At 33.3% G+C, this 25,964-nt stretch overlaps 2 protein-coding genes across 10 annotated transcripts in view; one reads left to right on the top strand and one right to left on the bottom strand.

Annotated features, from left to right (window-relative positions):
- The window catches only part of LOC121738560 (protein phosphatase 1 regulatory subunit 12B), a 71,343-nt gene extending 63,082 nt beyond the window's left edge, over positions 1-8,261 (bottom strand). For 3 of the 6 annotated variants that reach the window (XM_042130708.1, XM_042130710.1, XM_042130712.1), the window contains exon 1: positions 7,638-8,261. In XM_042130708.1, coding sequence (XP_041986642.1) covers positions 7,638-7,880 — 243 coding nt within the window. In that variant the 5' untranslated portion in view covers positions 7,881-8,261. The remainder of the gene's footprint in view (positions 1-7,637) is intronic. The other 3 variants (XM_042130709.1, XM_042130711.1, XM_042130713.1) reach the window with 1 other exon arrangement.
- A 6,779-nt stretch (positions 8,262-15,040) lies between these two features.
- LOC121738410 (disco-interacting protein 2) overlaps positions 15,041-25,964 on the top strand; it is a 96,412-nt gene continuing 85,488 nt past the window's right edge. For all 4 annotated transcript variants that reach the window (XM_042130441.1, XM_042130440.1, XM_042130439.1 and 1 more), the window contains exon 1: positions 15,041-15,210. In XM_042130441.1, the coding sequence (XP_041986375.1) occupies positions 15,126-15,210 (85 nt within the window). In that variant the 5' untranslated portion in view covers positions 15,041-15,125. The remainder of the gene's footprint in view (positions 15,211-25,964) is intronic.

The following is a 25,964-nucleotide window of genomic DNA, read 5'->3' as shown; positions in this document are numbered from 1 at the left end:
TGCCTATCTTCATATTTGATTAAAAATCACTATTGTCAATACCACGTGAAAACTTGAAAGGGGGGTCTTGGCATAGTACTACGCGTGGTCACCAAGGGGGGGAGGGGGTCAAAAAATCTTAAAAAATTGGTCACGTATAAGTATGGGTATGTTCCCTTACATAATTCACGTTTGACCATAACCGCGCCCGTAGATGTTCGGCACGCCGCACGATAGCGCCGTGGACACTGTCATATTCTAATTCTGTACCAATGACGTTTAGTGGTCGGCCGAAACAATCGAAAGTTATTCCGGGTGCTAAACTCAACGCACGCGATACAGCACCACATTCCCGATACAACTATTCAAGGAAGTTCACGCGAATCTATATTCAAATCGAGACGCTGGACAAACTATCTTCAAATCGACAAAGCGCACCATATATTATTATTTATTATGCATTACTACGACTTTTTTGACACAATAGTTAAAATATATACAGTACACACATCAATAAAGTCTATAAATCTAAGGAATATTTGTAATATTTTATTAACCCCTGGCTAGTCCGGCGCACTTTGTAATCCGACATGCATATCAGATAGATATCATTGGTTAATTTAGGTACAATCCGACACGGCAACACGTTTGTTGGATTAACGGGGGTCTATTGTATCTAAAAAGGAGTTTTTTTTAAGACAGTAAATGAAAGAATGAAAACTTATAGTCTTAACCCATCAATCCCCAAGCGACAGCCGGCTGCCGCATAACAATTGAAAATCTTACAAGTGTCTGCGACAGGGCTCGAAAACGTTATTTTAAATAACGGTTTCAAATCGTTCAAAACATTTCCTTGCAATAACGTTTTTTGGGAACGAAAACGAAATGAGAACGTTATTTAATTAAAGGTTTCAAATCGTTCGGAACAGGTCTTTGCAATAACGTTTTTGGGAACGAAAACAAAATGAGAACGTTTTGAAAACCGAAATAAAACGGTTAAATCCACTGACTTGGCCGGGTCGCATCGCATTGACGGATTTTGAGTACTTTGGATATAGTGCAGCACGAGTAGGCGCCTGAGTACCGGAAACTATTCCACCTAAATTTTTTTTTGCGATCCTCTTCAAATTGCCCTCCTTATGATATAAATGCATGTTGCCATGGCGCAACCCGGTGCCATATTGTTTAAACAAACATTGTTTAAACAATTGCAATGAATTGTTATTTTTCAACCGGACAAATTTTTTTTTATATTTTCGTTTCGAAAAAAAAATATTACTTTTTATGGCCATAAAAAAGTTGTATACCAACATATATAATATAGTACCTTTATTTCGTTTTATAAAACTGAAAAATATAAATCGAGATTTTGAAAAACTGATAGAAGAAATTATCATATTACAGCTTGCCTAAATCTATCTATATAAAAATGGATTTTCAAATGTGTTAGTCGCGCTAAAACTCGAAAACGGCTGGACGGATTGGCCTGATTTTAGTCTTAAAATATTCGTAGAAGTCCAGGGAAGGTTTTAAAGTGACACGAAGTTCACCGGGACAGCTAGTTGATAATATTTTTATAAGAACATCCTAATATTATTGTTCAATTTATACAGGGTATCAACAATTGCATATTTTGTGCAAAATAATATAGTGTCAAATACAAATTGCAAGAGATATCTTCAGATAACTGAATCATGAATTTCCGGATGGCCATGACGCAATAATACAGAGCCAACAAAAGATAGAGCTGTTTTTCATTGTAATTAGTAATTACCATATTAAAATATGACTTACATAATTTTTTAATCAATAGAACCATTTACAAGGATTTTGTTAAAATTTTCATAGTGCAAACCAATAATCATAATTTTATAGCTGTTTTAAACAGTTAACAATATTATATAATACAAAATGGTTTGAATACAAATTTGTTTTTGCCAACTTTAACTACAAATAACCAGTTCACACTCCTACTTGCAACCTTAAACGCTCAACACTTGTAAAATATCAACGAAAAAATCAGGCAAGCGCGATTCGGATTTCACATAATGCAAAATAGCCAAAAAAACCTGAGAAATAATAAGAACTGAAAATATAATTTCCTCTTATCTCTCCTATGATTACTACTAGCTATTTGACCGAGCTTTGCTCGGTATTCAATAAAACATGAATGAAATGACATTTTCTAAAAATAATTCCTAGCTAGATGATATAAGAATTGCTCGTTTAAAGATATAAAATTTGAGAAAGGAACCCTAAAAAGTATCTGGCATTTGGCATGCGTCCAGATATTAGATCCCATGACATTCATTAAAATAGGCTCAATAAATACTGTCCAAACCATTTGTGCCAATACTTGCTGCATTTACATTTACAAGCAGGTGAACCTTAGGTGAACCATAATATTATAAAAACCTTTTATACAACTAGAGATCTGTCTGTAGGCAAAACTTGACAATAATTAATATATTAATATATAATTATAGGTTATAGCCGATAGCTCGAAAAATCGAGATACCTCTGAAAATTGACAAACACACATCACATAATCCAATTATATATAACCATCCATCCAGGTCGCAAGTTTTAAAATCAGGGGTCAAAATTCACAAAAATCAATTATTTTTTTACATTTTTTGCAAATATTTCGTTTTCTATGGGTTTTACGCAATTTGTAATTTATTATCAATACAGAATTAAATTTTCTACAACTTTTCTATTTAACTTTTTTATACTTTGAACTGTTTTCGACATAGAGGGCGTAGAGCGCGCGGTCATAGAATTATCTGAGGTCAAGTGGTAGGCGCTATCATGACTAGGTATTTTAGCACCTACTCCAGATGAGTAGAAAACGAAATATTTGCAAAAAAAATGTAAAAAAAATTAGATTTTTTGTGACTTTTGACCCCCGATTTTAAAAGTTGCGACCATGCAATAGGGAACATGCAAATATAATATTTATGAAAATATAATAAAACGTTAAATGTATTATGTAATGTATGTTTTCACAAATTATGTATTACTGTTGCCGCTATAACAACAAATACTCAAAATAAAATAAATTAAATATTTAAGGGGGCTCCCATACAATAAACGGATATTTTTTTGGACTTTTTAGCCACTTGTACTTTAAATATTCACAACATTCATCTTAGATTACATTTTATGAAACAAAGTCGCTTTTTTCCCTCATGTCCCTTTGTTCCCTTTAATCTTTAAAACCACGCAACGGATTTTGATGCGGTTTTCTTAAATAGATAGAGTGATTCAAGAGGAAAGTTATAGCCTGTAGGGTATAATAATATTCATTAAATAGTGGAGAAATACTGTTATTGATGGGGTTTCTAATGTGATGTCGTAAATAATTACACTTTTTTCCGCTTACATTGCAAACGCAGGCTGAACCCTACGAGATTCATCAAAATAATGTACCAAGTATTGTACACAATGAAAAGGTCTACAGAAAACTCCGCGATAGTATATGTCTATCTCTTATGAATATCCCACAATAATAGTTTTTTGTCATTTACTTCTTACGACAAATAATGGCAAATTTTCAGAGCTATTTTAATAAATACAGCATTAATCTTTATCCAATTAAATATCTTAAATACATTGTTGAATTAATGTAGATCTATATGGCCCTTTACAGCATATGATTTAAATTAATAGTTTCGAAGATATTGCAGACTTAAAAATTGCGGGACGTAGCCTTTACGGCGGTACCGACCAATGCGGGCCACGGGTAGTAATAATGAATATAAATCAAAACTGCTGAATCGATTTTAATAATATTTTCAGTAGCTATATACATATTTCCCCCCCTTTGTCGCCTCCGTGGTCTAGTGGTAAAGAGCACGGCTCTTGACTCGGAGGTCGTGGGTTCGATTCCCACGTTGGAAACATGTTATTTCCAAGTTTGGTTAGGACAATGCAGGCTGATCACCTGATTGTCTGACTAGTAAGATGATCCATGCGTCGAATGGGCATGTAAAAAGTCGGTCCTGCGCCTGATCTCTCGCCGGTCGTGTCGGTCTTCCGTCCCACTGGATTATGAGAGTAAAGGAATAGAGAGTGCTCTTGTGTACTGCGCACACACTTGGGCACTATAAAAAATTACTCCTGCGTACCTGGCCTGGTTTCAATTAAACCGACCACCGTCACCGAAACCGGTGTGGGAGCTATTATTATTATTATTATTATATTTAATACCTGTGCGAAGCCGGGTCGGGTCGCTAGTAAATATATAATATTTTATTGAATAATTAATAATAAAATAAAAATATAATAAATATGAAAGGGGGCTCCCATACAAAAAACATTTTTTTTTGCTTTCTTAGCTATAATTGGAACATAACCCGACGTGCGCGAGTGCGACTCAGACTTGGCCGATTTTATGTTATTTTAGGACTACAGGGTCGAAATTTCTTTTATATATTATGTTAAAGAGCTGGAACTGTATCGCCAAAGTTTTTTTCAACATTTGGGCCAGACCAAAGATGTTTGAACTTTTAACTTCTTTTGATGAGTTTTTTTACTTCTATTGATGAGTTTTAGCTTTTGATATATTTTCCATAATGGTTTTTCTTCAGTATATTCAAAATTTTTTTCAGTTGAGAAGGATTAAACAATATATTATGTACATTTCATTATAGTAAGGAATTATCATACTAAACGTCAGTCCCTAGCGCCTTTAAAAATTAGGGCCTGATGGTCTAGGAACTGTAGATTTGGAATAAAATTGAACTTAAAATTATATTGCAAACAATTGAACTTTGTTCGCAATATCATATTATGAAATCTAATATGATATTCCGAACAAAGTCAACGTATTATATCTAAATATTGATTAATTCTCAAAAAATTAATATCAATTAACAACAAAATTACTTATGTAGGTACTGAACAAGTGACTGGAATTACTATGTGGTGATGATCGGCCACGAACTTCCATGTTTTCACTGATTTATAAAGTTACCGCTTCAAAGCAAGTGTTGTCAGCGAATAACTTCATGTCAAATTACTTTAAAATTCACCAATAATATTTAACGTTCATTCAAATGATGTCGCGAAATTTTAAAATTCGTAAGTGGCAAGGGCCTGGCAAATAAAGTTGAGGAAACTAAACTCATTCGAGAAAAATTAATTATTGTTAATTTTAAACTGAAAAATACTGAGCTAATTAGTTGCGAGTACTTAAAATGTCTAATAAATATTTATAAACGTCAATTGTATAAACATAATACTTTTTTGTATATGGATTCCTAAACACAAAATTTCGTAGATCAGATACGCCTAGGGACTGACATTTGAGACCCATATTTAACCAATTTTAAAAATTTATTATAACTAGACATTCGACGTCGAAATTCAACCTTAATTTCAACGACATTACGACTACTACCTATATTTTGTAAAAAAATATTAACTTTATCTTTTTTTTTTCAACTCTGGAACTCAGCTGATCTCAGACTGGTCGTGTAAGCATTGTCTAATAGTATCTAAGATTCAATAAAAAAAACTATAATCCATTTTCAATTTGTCACCTTGTTGTCCTCAGACATCAACCATAAATAAAAGAGTATAATTTATATGCATAGGTTTGTCAATCAAAAATCTGTCATTTGTCCTTGTTTGTGTGTTGTAGTGTGTATAATGTTTTATTTGTAAAAAAATGTATGATAAAACCATAATTTCAAAATAATATTAGCTCGATGGACTCCTTCACCATATAAACTATAACTGTGCAAAATTTCATTCACCTACGTTTCCCCATTTTTCGTCAAAAGGGATACAAAGTTTTTGGCTCACATATTAATATATATAGTATGTCAATTTAAACATAATTTGGGCTATAAATTAAACACATTGTGAACTGTTATTTAACAATAGCTACAATAAATATTTATTAATTATTTTAAGTAAAATGTGCTGTCCCTATTTTTATGAAAGCACCCAGATAAAAAGTGTAATTTAAAATGGTATTTTCAGATATTTTCCAAATTAATTCCTATATTTGTTAATGAAACTACTACGAATACTGATTTGTTTAAGTGATGTTGTTTTCCAAACAAACCTAAAGCCAAGGTAAGTTAGGGCTAAGGTTCACAACCTACCCCAATTTTTTAGTGCTCACATGGGTCGAGGAAGGTTTTGGGTGAGAAAAACCTCCTTGTGCCATTTCCACCCACGGAAAACAAAAACAAACACAATCCAGAAAGTCCAAAAGTCGGTTAGGTTAGAACTGTGACTGTGCTGCAGCAGCAGCCGGGGACCGGACCGTTTCAAAACACGCTGTAGGTTAGGTTAAAGGCTTTAAAAAACACTATACAAATTTCCGAGACTAAAATATTATGTAGTCTCAGTATTACAAAAATTTTAAAGGTGAGTAGCTCCAAAACTGGCGAGTTTCTCATCCACACTGAGAAACACCCCAGGGGGGTGTTTACCCCTTCTCCCCCCTCCCCCCGCTCCCCATCAATTTTGGGGTAAGTATCTGAACCTTTACCTAAGTTAGATATACCTTTACCACACAATACCACCTTATTTAACATGGTATCATTGTTTTTAATTTCAAGAGGCAGCATGTACTTTATCTACTATTATTTTTTAGTCTAGCTAAGCTCCTGCATTACACAATGGGAACAATGCATGTTAGATCTTTATATATTAAGGATCAAATACAGTTCTGTATCAACAATGACATACATTCAAGATCAAGAGTAAATTTACAGCTAGATACAATCATCATAAAAATACACTTCAAATTCGAACATATTGTAATTTTCTATGACAATGATATTTTACAAAAAGGATAGCTTTTTTTATAATTCTAACAAAATAACCAAATAGTTTTTTTTAAGCAATGATTCAGTTATTAAAAAAATAAAATAAAATGTATTATTTTCTCCTACTTTGCCCTATCAATAATACGGCGAGAGTCGTAACGGCCACTGAGAAGGCATGCTGATATGAATGTTATTTTAATGTACTTTATGTTAATATTCATACTGACAGACATCGAACTGCTAATTTTAGGAACAGCCTTGCCTTAAGTATAATACTTGCAATGGTATTATATATATCTATGGCCAAGAATTAACATAATGTTAAATTTGTTTGAACTCTATTCCTCCATCTTTATTAAAGCAAAAGCATATTTTTGGTATATACCTAAAAGATATTTAGTATCTACACTTCAAGGGTTCTTTATAAAGTAAGATAAAATGTGGTCTTGAACTTGCTGCAATTCTAAGAATTTCCTCAGCAATCTACCAGTAAAATAGGCTATTGGAGAACCTTAAAAATGTCTGGTGCAAGTGTTTTGATGTTTATTTGTTTTTATTCATATTAAGTAACATTGTGACCCAAATTGTAGCATAGTTAAAAGACAGAATATCTAAGATTGTTATAAACTAGCAACATGAGTATACTGTGTATGTCATCTTAACACCACAAAGACATTTTAGTAAGTATGTAAAAGTCATAAACTATGCAGAAACCATTTAAACCAGATGCAAGATGAGGCTTAGTAAGATAATCTGGGATGTCAAATAATTAGAAACCGTGTAAAACACAAATTATGCAGACTACAAACTAGTTTCTAGAGCTACTGGTGCATTGAATTCATGTCATTAGCACATCAATTAGTGGCATACCTGATGAAGAGCTGTTAGTCCGTCCACGTTTGCTGTGTTTATGTCGGCCCCCATCCTCAGGAGCCTCTGTACCTCGTCCTTGTCTCCAGCCGTCGATGCCGCCAAAAATACGACTCCAGAAGAAAATTGAATCCTCGAAGCTCGCCTCGGCGTTGGCGATTGTCTGTTGGTATCGGATTCCTCCCATCTTTTGAGCTGTTCGGCTCTCTTGAATAAAGCTGACGACGATCTCAAGTCCGTCATTTTATAAGATGTTCGAATCACTTGACACTCAATATGGTTCCGAAACACACTTTTCACGTTGCATAGATTATGTTTTTATAATATATAGTACACAAATGCCGAGTCCATAACTTAATTGCCAAAAAAGGAAACATGAAAGAAGAAACGTTTCAGGGAGATTGATACCAAGACACTTTTTAGATGATCATTGTTCAAACACTTGTAGGGTTGTTCGTTTATAACTTTCATCAACCGATATATTGATCATGACATAACCAATAAGCTACACTTTTAGCGTGGCAGCCATTACGAGAATGAATTTTACAGCTAACTATACTACACTAAACGTAAAAAGAAAAACTAGGGTGAGAATGACGGAGAGGAGAAAACGCTTAGCGCCATCTCGCGTCCACACTTCAATATAATGTTGCCATTTGTCTAAATTATTATTTCCAACCTCTTTTTATTTCCTAAAAAGTATTGTGTCATACAAAACCGGCTCCTTATTACAGATTATATTAAAATAAAGTTCCAGTTCAGAAAAACCTTGTTTCATTCCAATAAATTCATAACATATTGCCTGTGTAAGCGTAGTCCACAAGTGCTATTAAATGAGATCTTTTTTATCTTCATCTTATATCTTTAAACGAGCAATTCTTGTATATGTTGCAGTTGACTGGTTAAAAAAGCCATTCAATCAAACGTAGCAGTCAACAAGTCGGATAAACGACGTAATATATCCGTGTGATTGAATGGCGTTGTTCAGTCAAAGAGCTGTTTATTGAACGGCTATTTAAACCAGTTGGCTGCGACATATACACCATAAAGTTAATATACCTAGCGGAATAGAGCAACAATCTCGAGCTGTCAAACGAAACCGTATTGGTTTTCATCTGTGTGAAAAATATGTGTACATATTATACACTTACACAAGCATGATTGAACATGATTTCAATGAGATTAAATTGTCAACGTGTGGCACGTGCCGCCTGAACGTCAAAAAAGAGTGCTGCTGTCATGTATCACACGTCTCTTTTTATCACGCAGTGTTACTGATAGTGACATCTCTCTTGCTCAGGCCTTTGTTTTTCTATTCCGCTAGGTATATTAACTTTATGATATACACATACCTTTACAGATAATATTATTGATGGTATTCCCTGGTATTAATACCGATAGTTGACTACCCATACGCCATCTAGCTACTAAAACGGAAACTATTTGACAATCAAATTTAAAAAATAGGAAAATGCCTCATTATTGCAATGGCACAATTAGCATAGTACCTAATATTTTTAGGTTTAATTTCTTATTTCACAATTTGTATAAATATGTTATCCTCATTAGGAGTTTTTATTCCAAGATACGCCTCCAGGCGTATGATTGGAACCAAAACTCTGATGGCGGTTTGGGCGATCAAGAGGACAATTCTCTTATCTATCAAACCCCTAACCTACAGACACATGAACGCCGACTCACATGTTTCAAACATCAGCAAGCAGGAAATAATCTTATATCTTTAAACGACCAATTTTTGTATATATATATACGATTGCAATCTCGGAATCGGCTCCAACGATTTTCATGAAATTTAGTATATAGGGGGTTTCGGGGCGATAGATCGATCTAGCTAGGAATCATTTTCAGAAAATGTCTTTTTATTCGTGTTTTATCGATAATCGATAAACTGAAAAATATGACTCTTCCTGCCATCTATTGGCGCATAATAATACTATTTTGCGAGCAACTAATTGTTTTAACGAACGCAGATGGCGTTATTAAGTAACACGAAGTCGAATCATGAGTGTTTGCTATACCGAGCAAAGCTCGGTCATCCAGGTACTAGAATATAATTGCTACAAAACTGGGCAAAATAATGTAAAACTTGATACATTTCAATTTGAAAAAGACGCAATAATAGTCCAATGAATGGGATAATAAAGTTATTATAACGATGTTTTAGCTAAAACTCACGGAAGAAATAGCCCTATTTACCGATATTCACACCAAATGTCACAGGAATTATACATTTTGGTTTTGACAACATGTTACCTGCACTTGTGCAAGATAACGCCTATCGAATATTTAATGGTCAATAGTTTACCAATAATGAACATCAAAAACCCAAATTGGGAAAAAATAATAAAAACCACACCAACAATAAAAAGCTAAAAAGATAATTTATAAGTTTATTAATCTCTTATTCGTGCTATATAAGGCATTAGTGCTAAAAGTGTCAAATCAATTAATAATTTGGCTATAAAAATTGCATAGCTTTTTACGTGTATTTACGGATTGTCATCACTTGAACTGTAGTTAATCGATATCATGAACTAATTGACTTTCTTTCCTGCCCCCGTAGACAAGTGGCAAAACGCTAACGCTAACGCTTTTTTTCATACAAGTAGTGTGCGTTTATTTTCTTGAATATTTATATTTGTCGATTATTTCGAAGCACATTATGATACAGAGCCTGTAGACCAGTGGCAAAGCGCTAACGCTAACGCTACAAAATGTATGGATTTGACAATAGTATTCGCTAGCGAAGCGATGACTTATTTCAAATCGCATACATTTTGTAGCGTTAGCGTTAGCGCTTTGCCACTGGTCTACAGGCTCTGTATCATAATGTGCTTCGAAATAATCGACAAATATAAATATTCAAGAAAATAAACGCACTCTACTTGTATGAAAAAAAGCACAAAATGGCCACGCGATGACGCACAGTGGTACGAAATCGCTAAATAGTGGACATTCGCAAAAAAGTTCGATTTTGGTGTGGAAAAAAATACCATCCGATAGATTTTAAGAGGAGTAACAATAAATCCTTATTAAGTTTTTTATAAAAATGTATATTTAAGGTGAAAAAAATAATTACGAAAATGTTATATGGGAAAGAATCTATAAATAGATTTTTTGCAAAAATTACTCTGTCATTCTAGTTCATTTTAAAACAAGTAAAGTTCTAGTGGTATATAAGGTTTAGAAAAAATTACGAAAATTTACGTGCAGCCTTTTGCAGTAGAGGGGTTCAAAATTTTGAAATAATTTTACTAAGCGGAAAAAATACTATTCGAAAGATGTCCTAAAGAGTAACAATAAATCCTTATTAAGTTTTTCATAAAAAGTATTTTTTAAGGTGAAAAAAAAATAATTACTAAAATGTTATATGGGAAGATAAATAGATTTTTTGCAAAAACTACTAGATAATTCTGGTTCATTTTTGAAACAAGTAAAGTTCTAGTGGTATGTAAGGTTTAAAAAAAAAATACGAAAATTTACGTGCAGCCTTTTGCAGTAGAGGGGTTCAAAATTTTGAAATAATTTTACTAACTTTTTAGATGTGGAAAAAAATACTATTCGATAGATTTCCTAAAGAGTAAGAATAAATCCTTAATAAGTTTTGTACAAAAATGATGTTTAAAGGTGAAAAAAAATAATTACGAAAATTGTATGGGTATAATAATATAATATATAAAACGAGTCCTTAAAAAGCAACAATACTTAAATGTACTTACACAAACATGGATAGCAAAAACAAAATTAAACTAAAATTAACTACTGACTAAACTATTGTAATTATAATAATATAAAAATTATTGTGCAACAACTCTTTATTAGTTTCTGCTCGACTCGTCTTTCTAGTAAATATCTCTCTAGTATTTCTAAATTCTTTATTCCTTGCCTCTAAAGCTTCTTCACTCGAATAGCCAATTGGAATAGTTTGAAGAAAAGTCGGTGCCAGTTCCAAAAGTTTCAAATATCTATCTGTATTGGCTATTTGAGTGAAGAAGCTTCAGAGGCAAGGAAAAAAGAATTTAGAAATACTAGAGAGATGCATACTAGAAAGACGAGTCGAGCAGAAACTAATGAAGAGTGGTTGCACAACTTTTTAATAAGCTCTGATCCATATTTGTCTCACATTCTGCATTCGTCCAAAGTTGTCTTAAAATAAACACCAAGAGTTTCATGCAGACACAGTCGACCTGTTGCTTGAAAGACCTCTTTTATCAGATGATTACGAAGAAAGTGAAGTTGTGTCATTACAAGGCGATGATAGCATTGGAGATCCACTATGTTTGTAAAGCGCGTTGGTTTATTTGATTATTATTTATGTATAAGTGTCATTTGAAATTGTTTATTAGTGTGTGTAATAATTTTTATTTTAATATAATTACAATAGTTTAGTCAGTAGTTAATTTTAGTTTAATTTTGTTTTTGCTATCCATGTTTGTAAGTACATTTAAGTATTGTTGCTTTTTAAGGACTCGTTTTATATATTATATTATTATACCCATACAATTTTCATAATTATTATTTTTTCGCCTTTAAACATTATTTTTGTACAAAACTTGTTAAGGATTTATTGTTACTCTTTAGGAAATCTATCGAATAGTATTTTTTTCCACACCTAAAAAGTTAGTAAAATTATTTCAAAATTTTGAACCCCTCTACTGCAAAAGGCTGCACGTAAATTTTCGTATTTTTTTTCTAAACCTTACGTACCACTAGAACTTTACTTGTTTCCAAAATGAACAAGAATTACCTAGTAGTTTTTGCAAAAAATCTATTTATAGATTTCTTTCCATACAACATTTTCGTAATTATTTTTTTCACCTTAAATATACATTTTTATAAAAAACCTAATAAGGATTTATTGTTACTCCTCTTAAAATCTATCGGATGGTATTTTTTTCCAAACCAAAATCGAACTTTTTTGCGAATGTCCACTATTTAGCGATTTCGGACCACTGTGTGACGGGCTAAGACTACATTTATACTATAATACTTTATCTATGGTCTATCCTTACGCCATCTAGTTAAGATTGTTACAAATAAAATTAAAAAATATAAATGAAAATAGCTCATAAGCGCTGTATAAGCTTTGAATAGTTATACAGTGTTTTGTCTTCTTCAATATAATTAAAAATGTCACTTGTGACATAAACAAAACACTGTATAACTATTCAAAGCTTATACAACGTTTATTAGTAAGGGTATCCCCCTTACTAATAAACGTTGTATAAGCAGTTTTATGTTAATATGTAGGTTTAAGATATTTTGATTTATGTCACACTTGACAGTACACTGATATTTTTTGGAAACACAACTTGAACACAACCTATAAGTAGTCAGTGATGCCAACCTGCAGATAATTTCAGATCGGTGAGGAACCAATAGAAATCTAGAAGTGTCTATCCTTACGCCATCTATTTTAGATTAATTAATAAAATTAAAAAATATAAATGAAAATGAAAATGAAAAAAATATATATAAAGGAAGTGGCACATAATTTTACTCAAGCAGTCTGTGGGTCAAATACACGCAAAAATCGTACAGTGCCTTGCGGGTCCAGTTTAATAATGCCTTCAGAGCACTGTTAAAGTTGCCTCGTTTTTGCAGTGCCTCATGTATGTTTACACTTTTCTCACGCTGACGTAGATAGTTTTAGCGCCATCTTACGCAAAAAAGCGGCGTCATTGTTACATCGCTTAAGAGGCAGCAGTGACGGTTTTCTGAAGAAGATAGCTGATGGCGGGAGCTGTCCGTTTGTTGGCAACCTAATTCATATTACGAAGTCATACCTATATGAACTAACACAGTTGTGGCTAGATAAGACTATACTAACATTTTATTTTTTATGGATCCTAGCGCATAGCGCGCTATATACCTATAGCGCACTTAGCGGCCATGTAAAGTTGTCCGAAAATAAACATTTATATTTATTTTTTATGTTTACCTTTCGCTCAGATCGGCTTTTTGCCCACTACCGACGCATTTCTTTTACGAAGCTCACTTTTCAGCTCACTCACAGTAATCATAGAAAACATAGAAAATCGCAACCACTAATTTGGCACTTGTAATAAACAAGCTACAGTCGCGTGTGGCGCCATCTGCTTTGAGCTTTTAGTTTGGCTCCTCAATCCTCATGGTTAAAAGAGCCGTTCAATCAACCAGCTAGCCCTTTGACTGAACAACGCAATTCAATCACACGGCTATACGTCGCTTAGCCGACTTGTTGACTGCAACATTCAACACTACAGCTAGAACACGCTTAGCTAATGGTTAAAAGTCAAAAGTCTGTTTGATTGAACGGCTATTTTAACCAGTCGACTGCGAGTTGCGACATATCAATTATAGACATTCAATCTACGAATAATAAAAACTAAGGAATCGTAACTCCCATACTATTACCGTTTAAAATTTGGTTCCTTTTGATCTGTCATGTAACGTCAGCCTAGTACCGCTCAAGGTCACCTAAATATTGCAAATGTATTGAAATGTGTACAAGGTACACTTTTTTGACAAGTATTGTGATTTGTGGAGCATGTTTTTTGACGGAGTTACTTTTCCTTAGTTTTTATTATTCGTAGCATTCAATGATATTGTACTTATACAGATCTGTTACGTCCATACTATTTTCCGGATAAAATCTCTTCCGAACAATTTTAAAATTCAAAATTGCAAACATTGACAAATTTGACAGATAAGTGAAACAAAAGATACGAAAAACCATTTACATAAAAGAGACAGTTCTATTTTTAAACGTCGAATCGTATCGCTGTCTCTTTCTTCGCCTGAGCTATGACGAAAATCCGTTTTTTTCCAGATTGTTCGAAAAAATAATTGAAAATGTAAATAATCGAGGTATTTATTGCAATTAAGATAAGTGGTAAGAGATTCCATGTGTTTTGTTTTCTTTTGAGTCATAATTGGTACATTTTCGAAACACGCACGACGTCATTTTCAATTTATTTAGGTAAGACAAGACGCGGCACGTTCGTGACTGCGCTCGATGCAGACTAAACAACAGACGGCCCAATTGGGCCGTATTTGAAGCTTCACAACGCGCGCGGTAGTAACATATCTGCTTTGAGTTTTTCATCATTAGTAGCATTCAATAGTGAAAATTCGGCGCTGTCCACTTCCCTATGTTTCTTATGTCAATGACTTCCTACCCAACAGGACTAAGATATAAACGACGCATTAGGTAGAAAAATAAATGGTGCTAAAAGCGGCCATGTAAAAGAGTGACGCTTTTTTTTTTTTAAATATTTACAAAACGTTAAAACTTATAAGTATTAATAGGAAAACTTCCTTTTGCACCACAACGACCTCTGGCGGTAACAAACAAAGAATACATCAGTTCATAGTTGGAGTCGGTCAGAAAATATCCAAAATTCAAGATGGCCGGGTGTTACAATGGTGTCTTAGACTTTTGTCGTTAATTATATTTGTATTGTGTGAAAATAGTGTTTTTTCACGATGGCTGACTTAAGTGTTGATGTACTAAAGCTGCCGGATGAAATAAGAGATAAGCTAGCGGAGTTGGACTTGGAGTTGTCTGAAGGTAAAAATTACACTTATACCACCTTATACCTCGAATCGAGAGATCGATACTTGAAATTGTTGTTTTTTCGAGAATAAAGTAGTAGCGTTTTGAACTTACTTCATAAAATAGTCATTGTATATTGTTTTTATTTTACTTTTGGGTGTAATTTTGATTTACATCACTACTTGGAAATGTCTGACAGCTGATATTATGTTTGCAGTAAATAATAACTTCGCCAGGCGCCCTAATCACGATTCCTATAATTTTCTTATTGATATAGTAATGTGTTGCTCACGCTTGAATTGTAATTCACTGTGTCACACTTGGTCTGTTAAGGAATTCATTACTCATTCGAGGAAGCCTTATATTTCGTTTCCGAATTCGTCGATTCCTTACAGGAAATGCGATTTGCGGCGTCAAACATTCAAAACTTATGTAGGAATAATAGGGTATCAAACTGTTTTGTGCCTATTAGACTATTGTAGCATGAAGACAGTACTAGATATATTAAATATTATACCATTATATATATTACAAGGTATCTTCTAAGGAAGTTCTATGGAAGCAGGTGCCAAATTAAGTTCTGTTGGTTGTATTATTTAAAATTCAACATTTATCTAGGTACTTAAGTCAGAATCAAATGAATTATAGGGTAAAACCCGATTCGACCAAACTTGAAGTTACACGAGTATAACTGTCATGAGAATAATTTTACTCCTGTAATTTACTCTAGAGTATTATCGTTTGCATTTTACCAAGTTACTCTAAGGCCCAATTCGACCAAACTTGAAGTTACACGAGTGTGAATATACTGAGAATAATTTAACTCCTTCAATTTACTCTAGGATATCTTTGTTTGCGTTTTACCAAGTTACTCGAAGAGTATGAAATAAAATGACAATTATAGTTCACAATGACACCGACTGTGACAGTTGACACCCTGTTGTGCAACTATTCTCAGTTTAATATTTACTCCACCAAAATAGCCCGTGTAAATATTTACTCCCGTGTAATAACCTTATTCTTGGATTACAAGTTGAAAAAACGCAAAACCAGATTACTCTTAGATTAGGAGACAGTTATACTTGAGTAAAATTTTACTCTCGTTTGGTCGAATCCGCCCTAAGAGTATGAAATAAAATGTCAACTATAGTTCACAATGACACCGACCGTGACAGTTGAACCCTGTTGTGCAACTATTCTCAGTTTAATATTTACTCCACCAAAATAGCCCATGTAAATATTTACTCCCGTGTAATTACCTCATTCTTGGATTAGAAGTTGGAAAAACGCAAAACCAGATTACTCTTAGATTAGGAGACAGTTATACTAGAGTAAATTTTTACTCCAGTTTGGTCCGCATATATAAACTATGACTGTGCAAAATTTCATTCACCTACGTTTTCCTCATTTTTCGTCAAAAGGGATCCAACGTTTTTCGCTTGTGTATTAATATATTACTAGAGATCACCCAATGGTCGAAATTCGAACTTAGATTCAACGACATTAGGTCTACTACCTATATTTTGTAAAAAAATATTGACTCTTATTTTTTCAGCTCTTGTCTCTGGGACTCAGCTAATCTCAGACTGGTCGTGTAAGCATTGTCTAGTCTAAAATTCAATAAAAAAAAACTATAATCCATTTCAATTTGTCACCTTGTTGTCGACAGACTTCAACCATAAATAAAAGAGTGTAATTCGTATGTATAGGCTTGTCACTCAAAAATCTGTCATTTTTCTTAGTGTGTGTGTTGTTGTGTGTGTAATGTTTTATTTGTTAAAAAAATGTATGATAAAAGCATAATTTCAAAATAATATTAGCTCGATGCACTGCTTCACCATATAAATTATAACTGTGCAAAATTTCATTCACCTACGTTTCCCCATTTTTCGTCAAAAGGGATACAAAGTTTTTGGCTCACGTATTAATATATAGATATTATGATAATGCCGACTTAGAAGTGTTGTTGAAATTTTTATGTTTGACGTATTATGACACCTACAAAATATTAAAACCTGTGGCATAATATTGTGTGGTCCATACTAGTTGTTTGTTTATATTTTGGCACATATTGTGATGAAAATTGTCAAAATTATTCCATTTTAATTTCAAAATCCTCATATTAAAAATAAATTTTATCAGTCAGTGCGCCAGCCCTTAACATAGCCTGGTGAAAACGGAAAGAATTGACAGGTATTAATACTCGTCCGTTTCTTAGCAGTCAAAGTACTGTTAGTTATGTCTATTGTGCTTAAGTTTAAAACGAGATTCAGTTTCCACAAATGTTCTATTTAACAACTCACTTACATAGGTTACACAATCAATGTGGCATCAATAAAAAATTAATCAGATTGATGGTTATAAAAAGTACATATATTATATTAAAAAAATTACCAGTCCATCAATCCATGGGTTAGACAACCAGTTTTGTGTTCCGTCTATGACGTAGTTTACACAATCAGTTTCTGATCAATCTGATCCATCAATCTGGTCTGCCGTCAGTGTGGTGTCAATCACAGATAGACACCACACTGATGGCAGACAGTTTTTTTTTTATTAGGGGGATATTAGATTATCATATATATTGGATCCGAGATCATTAAGTCAATGATATTGAATAATGTAATATAGACATATGATTCATTTCTTCCTTGATCATAGATTTTTGACATTTGCTGAGAGATTGGATCCAATACGGTCATAGAAATAGGTGTTGCCAGTTATTTAATATAAAAAAGAGTTTTTAATTTCTTGTTTCTTTAATATGTTTCAAATAATTTTAAAATAGTATTAGCTCGATGCACTCCTTCACCATATAAACTATAACTGTGCGAAATTTCATTCACCAACATTTCCCCATTTTTTCGTAAAAAGGGTTACAAAGTTTTTCTCTCACGTATTAATATATCGACGGGTGCAAAGTAAAAAGAGTCATCTACAAAACAGCAACTTTTCAGGAGAGCGCATAATAGGAAAAAGTGCTCCCATTTTGTCAATTTTTATCCTAATTTATTGAAATTTCCGTCATTACTTAATTATTTATTAATATATCTGCATGTATATTTCATTTTTTCTAATTATGTTTAATTTACGAGATATTGTAGTTGTCTTCATCTACATTGCTCTTAAAAATGTGACAAGAGAGTTAACTACCACTTGGTCGTTTCTACGTTGGAATTTAAAAAAATAGATTTATTGAAATACGTTTAGTATAATATATCAGTAAATATGTGAAATGTAACCCTTTGTATTGTTAAATAAAGTTAATGTCCGTTTTACGTCTTAAATACATCAAATTTAGAACATAACTGCACAGATATCTTTTTCTACGTCGTTGATTCGGTGCAAGGTACAAGATTTAGAAGGAGGTTAAATGAAATATTTACTTAGGAATCATTCATTTACTATCGTAAAAAATGTAATTTCTTATACATATTTGGAAACAAAAATAAACTTAACAAAAATCTTACTGATAATCATTTATGAGGTATACAATTTCAGGAACTTTGGTTTAGAATTCAACAGTAAAGTTATAATATAAACTTCGTTTAACAAAAATAAACAACTGAAATTATAATATTAAACAGAGTTGTAAACTTTTTATATGCTAAGTAAAAATAATAACTTAAGTCACAATATGACTTAGATTTCACAATAATAAAAATAAAAACAAATCCTTTAAACTTTAAAGTACGTTCTATTCGAAAACTTATTTAAATAAAAATAGGAAGTCATAATATCACTTGTGATAAAAGTAAGTAGAAAATTAAATTCTTAACAAAAATTCAATACTGTGTCGATACTTTAATTACTTTAAAACTAATTAAAAATTATTCAGTCTCATTGTCAGTATAGGAACTATGTTTTAAATTATTATAAAAGTTATGATATCTAGGAGGTATCAGATTTTGCTGGCAGAGGCTTATTAAGTCTTTGTACTTGGCACTTGTGATCATGATGGGTTCATTGTAACATTTTTTGGGATCATTAAAGACACGGTGAGAACGAGTAGTTACTTTTCGCACCAAGTCAATTCGCTTGGGTTCTTCATCACTTAGATCATATTTATAAAATATTGTGTAAGGATTATCTGCTTTAACAACTATTTCTCGAACTTGATTCCACTTAACATTCTCATTTTCGGTATTTTTTGTCAATTTAAAATCATTTACACACATTTTAAAATCCAAAATTTGGTCTTGTGTTATTTCTATAACATCATAAGCATCGCCAGACGTCTTACACCACCGGACGAGTGTATACCATTCTTCAGGACAATAAATGAATTTTCCCTTCGACGATTTCTCAATTAATGCGTGGACACTATCGCCTTCCTGTTGGGTGTGACCCTTCTCCAAAAATCTGTGAGAAATATCAATGCTATACTTTTGAGAGCAGTATACATACATCAGAAATACAATGCGGTTTCTATTTTGACCGCAACAGTTATCGGACCACAGGCGGATATCTTTGATGCCTCTGTCAATTGACTTTTGTATAAAATTATAAAGGCAACTAGCCACTTCATTTGAACCCCGCTTAGCTATAGTTTCAGGCCACATATAACATATTCCTTTTTTAAGTCCCATATCAAAAACAGTAAAATTAAAGACAGAAAGTTTTCGCTTATAATAAAATGAACTAGTTTCTCCGTGTGGTGTCGATAAAATTTTTTGAAAATCAAAGGTAGCCGAAGTTACAGTTTCAGGATTAGAAGTAGCTACATTTTTGTCTTGTTTCTTCAAAGACCTCGCTATATTTTTATCTTGTATATGTTTACTGTACTGATCTTGTGAATTGGTTGTCTGGTTGGAAGAGAGACAATTTTTAAATGCTATACAGACGTCGCACTGGTCTTTTTTAGGAATATAAAAGGCTATGTTCATTTCCTTATTAACTATGTCTCGGTATTGGCGCGCTGTCTGTACTCTATCCACAATATTATTTTCCTCTACCCAAGTCTGGTACAACTTAAACATCGTGGAAAAGTTTAAATCAGCCAAGTAAACTTTGTTTGTGTCCTTTCTTGTGTAATGTGACTCCACTGGTTGGAACGAGTTTACATGATCACAGACTCCTTTTATTATGGCGGCTGTACAAACCTTGTTTTTATTGTTATGACGACCTCTGAAATCTTTTTCACAGTTACCAGTAGATTTATCATATTTATCAAGAGCACTCTGTATAAACTGATTACTTACTGATAGTGTATTCTTAAACATTGTTTTGCATACTTTTACAGTGCTAGGGCTGGTTTCTTTTAAATTTATTGGAAGTGTGTAGTTTACACTGTATTGACGTTTAGAATTATTCTCTGTAGTAAATCTTCGCTTCATACTACGTTTTGTATATTTACCTATAAAAGCCCATTGCTTCTCATGATCACAGAGATCCCAAAATCGGTCAAAGATAAGTTTCCTATCTTCGTGAGATATTTTTGCGCTACAATTAAACTTGCAATTTATACCACATGCCGGCTTAAGATGTTTCGCAGGTTGCAATTTCCCATTTCTGGACTGATGTTGTTTACCTGAATTAAGTAGTAATTTACGTCTCGTATCAATCCATTTATCTGTATTTCTCAATCTTCTTTTCTTTGATCTATCAATACTGAACTGACGTCTTTTTCTACCGTTTAACGAGGAAGGCGTAGAACATTCACTAATTGATGCCTCCGCTGCTGAAGAAGTATCAATGGTGTTGTTTATACCTTCACAGTTTGAAAGAGACAATATACTCGATGGCCTGCTTGAGTTTATTAAACAAATATTTTGATCTAATACTGATAATGGACGCGGCGGACTTGAAGTAAATGAATTATATTCTGAGGGCATTGGTGTATCCGTTAGTTTGCTCGAAGAATCTCTATTATCATCATCTGAATTTTCAGAATTATTTTGTATTTCAGATTGAGAGTGAACTGGTGTGCCTGACCTAGAATACACAAAATGTGGGGACTTATCTTGTGAAGTTAATTGATACTCATTTGTCTTCATCGCGGAAACATCAAGGTCTTCTATAAGATTTTCAATAACTTCATCGGCCAACACAGTATTTTGCTCGAAAAATCCATTGCTTATGTTGTGGAAGCTTTCATCTTCTTTAAAAAGTCGTTTCGGACTTTCTGAACATGAAACAATAGTAAAAATAACAGTAAGAAATTATAATTTATAATTAGAAGTCAATTAATATAGCTAACAATAAGAATTAACATAGATAGGTACTCATAAACATAACAAAAAATACTAATTTAGAAAAGTAAATTGAGACATCTAAACAACAATCGCAAAGTAGAAAAAGCTATATGGCAGGTAGTCGTTTATGCGTCGTGTCGTAACAAGAAATATCATGGTTGACTTATATTCATAATTACAACTACTAAATATGATTTTTAGTTCAAAATTACAATAATATTAAACTTATATTATAAAAACTACGTACCAGAACTAGTTTCACGGTTGTCATCGATAAGTTGTAATAGATCTTCTCGGTTCATAATAGCGCATTGTCGTCTCGTTTTGCCCAAATTCACCAATAATTTACGTCTTTCCATGTTTATTGTGTTGAACTCAAACTGTTTACTAATATGATAACACTTTTAGACGTTCTTTATCACTTTGCAAACCAAAATAAACAAATAATCGTGCCGGCCGGCGAAGCACGTGTCATCTGCCTGATGACGCAATATGACTGACCGCCGGCCCCCGCGCGGCCCGCGTATAGGCGACCAGCGGTAGTTATTCGCATCTACATCGTGCAATTTCACAAAACAGGTGTAGAAGTCTTCTTTTACGTGACAAAATTACCAAAACTATGGTGATATTTGAATTTCTGTTTTTGCTATGTTGTAGAACAGGATATTTTAAGCTAGTTTCTACAAAAAAACAAAAAACTCAAAATTGCAGATGACTTTTTTTACTTTGCACCCGTCGATATAGATTTGAAAAATGTTGCATGAAAAATAATATACTTAAATTAATCTTTCTTATTACATATGTAATATTATATTTATGGTCACAAAGCATTGCAAATTGTTTTTTTTTATTAAATTCTGCTATGCATATTTCAGGCTATAGGAATAATTAACAGCTGTGTATTATTTTTGGTATTAAAAGTAATTTTTTACATTATTTATTTTTTTGATAACATTCCAAAATTATAACACCCCTCTTTTTTGTCGCGGGTTAAAAATAGCTGTAAATTATATCTGCCTACCCTATAGGTATTCGAAAAGTTGTGAAAAAAAGAGCTTAGCGTTGTGAGAAAGACATAGAGGCTGACTTACATAACTTATAAAACATTGTGCTCTGATCCATCAGATTATAGTCTCAACTCTCAAGTAGATAAAAGACAGCTTTAGTCGACTTCAACAAATGTGAAAATAAATGCTAATTATTTTCACATCAGATGTAGTAGAAATACAAAATTATTATTTTGCATATCTCTCCTTGTTTCAACGATAAACTTACAAAATTTAGAGACATTATAAAACCCTTTCTATGGATTTCTTTCTAAGATAGTGCTTAGCATTAGCACTAATGCTAAGCACTATCTAAATACTTAACTGTTAAGTTAATTGTTAATTAATTTCTTTTTGAAGAATTTTTTTCAATTATTGTTCTAATGGTCTTTCATTTTGATTTGGCAGATTGCTGTATCTTGGTCTCTGATTCTTGAAAGTTTTTGATTTGTTATACTTATGAACATCCTACAAGATATTTTATATTGCTCACCATAAATGTTCAAATAGTAATGCGAAACATGCGAATGTTCTGTTTGCCATCTGTGACAAATGCCAAAGTATGGGAGCAGTCAAAAAGTTTTTGACATCTTCCACACCTTAATTTCAGATTAAATATTATGTATGAAAGCTGTCAATAAGAGTTTGACACCTCCCACACCTAGCCCGGTCGCTAATCAGAAAAATTCGGACGCCCGCCGGAACGCACTCTGTTCATACATTTTATTGTAGACCAGATGCTATCAGAATTCTGACGTGTCAAAATATATGAGTGGGGCGGGGCGTCCGAATTTTTCTGATCAGAAATTCTGATAATGTGCCGCCGGGCTTAATTTCACACTCAATGTATGGGAGCTCTCAATAACGTTTTAAGAGCTCCCACACTTTAGTTGCTCATTAAAATATGTATGTGAGCTGTCAAAAAGTTTTGAACACCTCCGACACTTTAATTTCCCTACTTATATTAAATGTATGGGAGCTGTCGAAAAGTTTTCAACACCTCCAACACTTTAATTTTACATTAAATGTGTGGGACCTGTCAAAAAGTTTTTGACATCTCCCATACTTTTATTTTGCATTAAATTTATGGAAGCTGTCAAAAATTGTTTGATACCTCCCACACTTAATTTCACAATTAATGTATGGGAGCTCTCAAAAAGTTTTTGACACCTCACACCTCCTACACCTCCCACACTTAATTTCACATTAAATGTATGGAAGCTGTCAAAAATTGTTTGATATCTCCCAACTTAATTTCACAATTAATGTATGGGAGCTCTCAAAAAGTTTTTACCACCTTCCACATTTTAATTTTTTATTAAATGCATGGAAGCTGTCAAAAAGTGTTTGATACCTCCCACACTTGATTTCACATTCAATGTATGGGAGCTCTCAAAAAGTTTTTGACATCTCCCAAGTCCCAACCTCAAATTTAAATTACTTATTAGAGCGCTTACAGACGAACAGCACATGTGAGCAGCACGACAAGTGCCGTTCGTCTTTAAACAGCCTTAAAATATGTATGTGAGCTGTCAAACAGTTTTTAACACCCCTTAGCGGGCCCCTAGACGATCAATTTCATTGTGCAATTGTGTACGTATTGTGCATTATTAATTAATACACAATACGTGTAAACTTAAATTTCACATTCAGCTCACATACATTTAAATGTAGTGGAGCTGTGAAAACTGAAAGTTTTCACAGCTTCCATATTATGTATTAATACAAATCGTTTTCAATGACATTATAATAATTAGTATGACTACAAATACTCATGGGGTGTACACACACCCTTGGGTGCGGCCGTAAGAGTGAATTGTACTAAAAAATTTGCGAAATACTATTCTTTCCAACTCACAACTAAGGCTTACGTCAATATTGTTGTGGTTAGTCATTGCTAATTGCTAGAGCCGTCCACATTATGTAGAGAATGTCGACCCTGACAGGGGTGTATTAAGATCCTTATTTCTTTACCGAAATGACTGTGTTTTAGGAGCAAAATTTTATGCTATGCGCTAATCCTAAGTTCATGTTAAACTTATTTTATATTGTAATAATTGTAATATTTTTTTATTTTGTCCACCTGTATAAAATATAACTAATGAAGGAATCATTTTATTGGTGAGCAGACTGTTTCGCGTCGATATTGTTTTTGGTAGTGATGTGCAGTTTCATCGGTAGAACAATTCTATGTGGAAAGCATGACGCATCAACAAAACTCGTTGGTCGTGATGCGATCTGACTAAGACCGTGTTGTAAAACGACCTCAATCCTGTTTCATCATTATTGGTTACTATATAAATATGCAACTTTTTATTATATGAACAATTTTGTATCGTACAACGAATTCTGTATGGGCGATATAATCGACGTTGATTGTGATTGTCTCTCATCATGGTGATACATCATTGACCTAAAGTAGGGTAGGGGTTTTAAGACTTTTAAGTTTAACCCGTGGACCTAAGAAACATCTGAGGATAAAAGAGTATAAAAATTTCTTAGGTCCATACTTTAACGTATATTATGCATGCGAATGTTTAATTTTTAAATGGTGTGGGATTGGCAGAAACAACAATTGACAGTTCCGTAGGTATTCATAATGGCTGTCATACACGCTACGGTCTACCGGAGAGGTCCACCTGTGCAGGTATGCCTGCGCAGGTAGACCGGAATGTGTGTGGGAATAGACCTGTAAAATTATTTGGACCTACGCAGGCGAAAAATCGAACATCAATTCTTTCGACTGACACCTGCACAGCACCCGAGCATGGCTACAGTAGAGACGCGAGTCGCGAAAGTATGGACAAACGTTTGAGGAGATTTAAACTGAAGGTGCCGTTCTGGATCGATCCCGACCGATCGCGGCTAGCCGCGGTTAAGATCGGAACGGCATCTTCCGTTTATCTCCGTAGACGTTTGTCTATACTTTCGCATCTCTACTGTAGTAATGCTACGGGTGCGGGTGGAAGTGGTGGAACTCTCCGGTAGACCGTAGCGTGTATGGCTTGCATTACGAATACGCAGCTGTCAACCGTTTTTACTAAGGCTACCTACTGCTTGGAAGTTGTTTCTTATTTTTTTCTCTCAATATGTATGGTTCTGATCAATTGGCTTTAATATTTTAAAAAGCTAGCATTGTGGCCGGTTTACATTATTTCAATAAGCGCTGGATTATTTTATTTGTACATATTGTTTTTTTATTAAGTTGTGATTTGTGACCATGAGCAAGTGAGATTTGGCTTTATAGATCTTATAAATGCTTAAATTATTATAATTTGTTTAACACATTGATCCTTAATATTAAACATTCTTATTATTTATTCCTTTAACGTTTAACCTGTTTTCCTTAATTTGGAATGATTCACACTTACAATTTAATAAAATTATCCTGCAAGTGCAAACCAAGCTAGATAAAACTATGAAACGCCATTATTTTACAAATGGAAACTAATTACACCGGCACCCCTACGGGTGCCGGTGTAATTAATTTAGGACTATAGTCTTTCGTATTTTTACTGTAGCGAGGCTA

The sequence above is a fragment of the Aricia agestis genome, chromosome Z (assembly GCF_905147365.1).
Source record: "Aricia agestis chromosome Z, ilAriAges1.1, whole genome shotgun sequence".
NCBI classification, from domain to species: Eukaryota; Metazoa; Arthropoda; class Insecta; order Lepidoptera; family Lycaenidae; genus Aricia; species Aricia agestis.
Note: the sequence above shows the minus strand (reverse complement) of the source record. Positions and strands in the feature narration are given on the sequence as shown.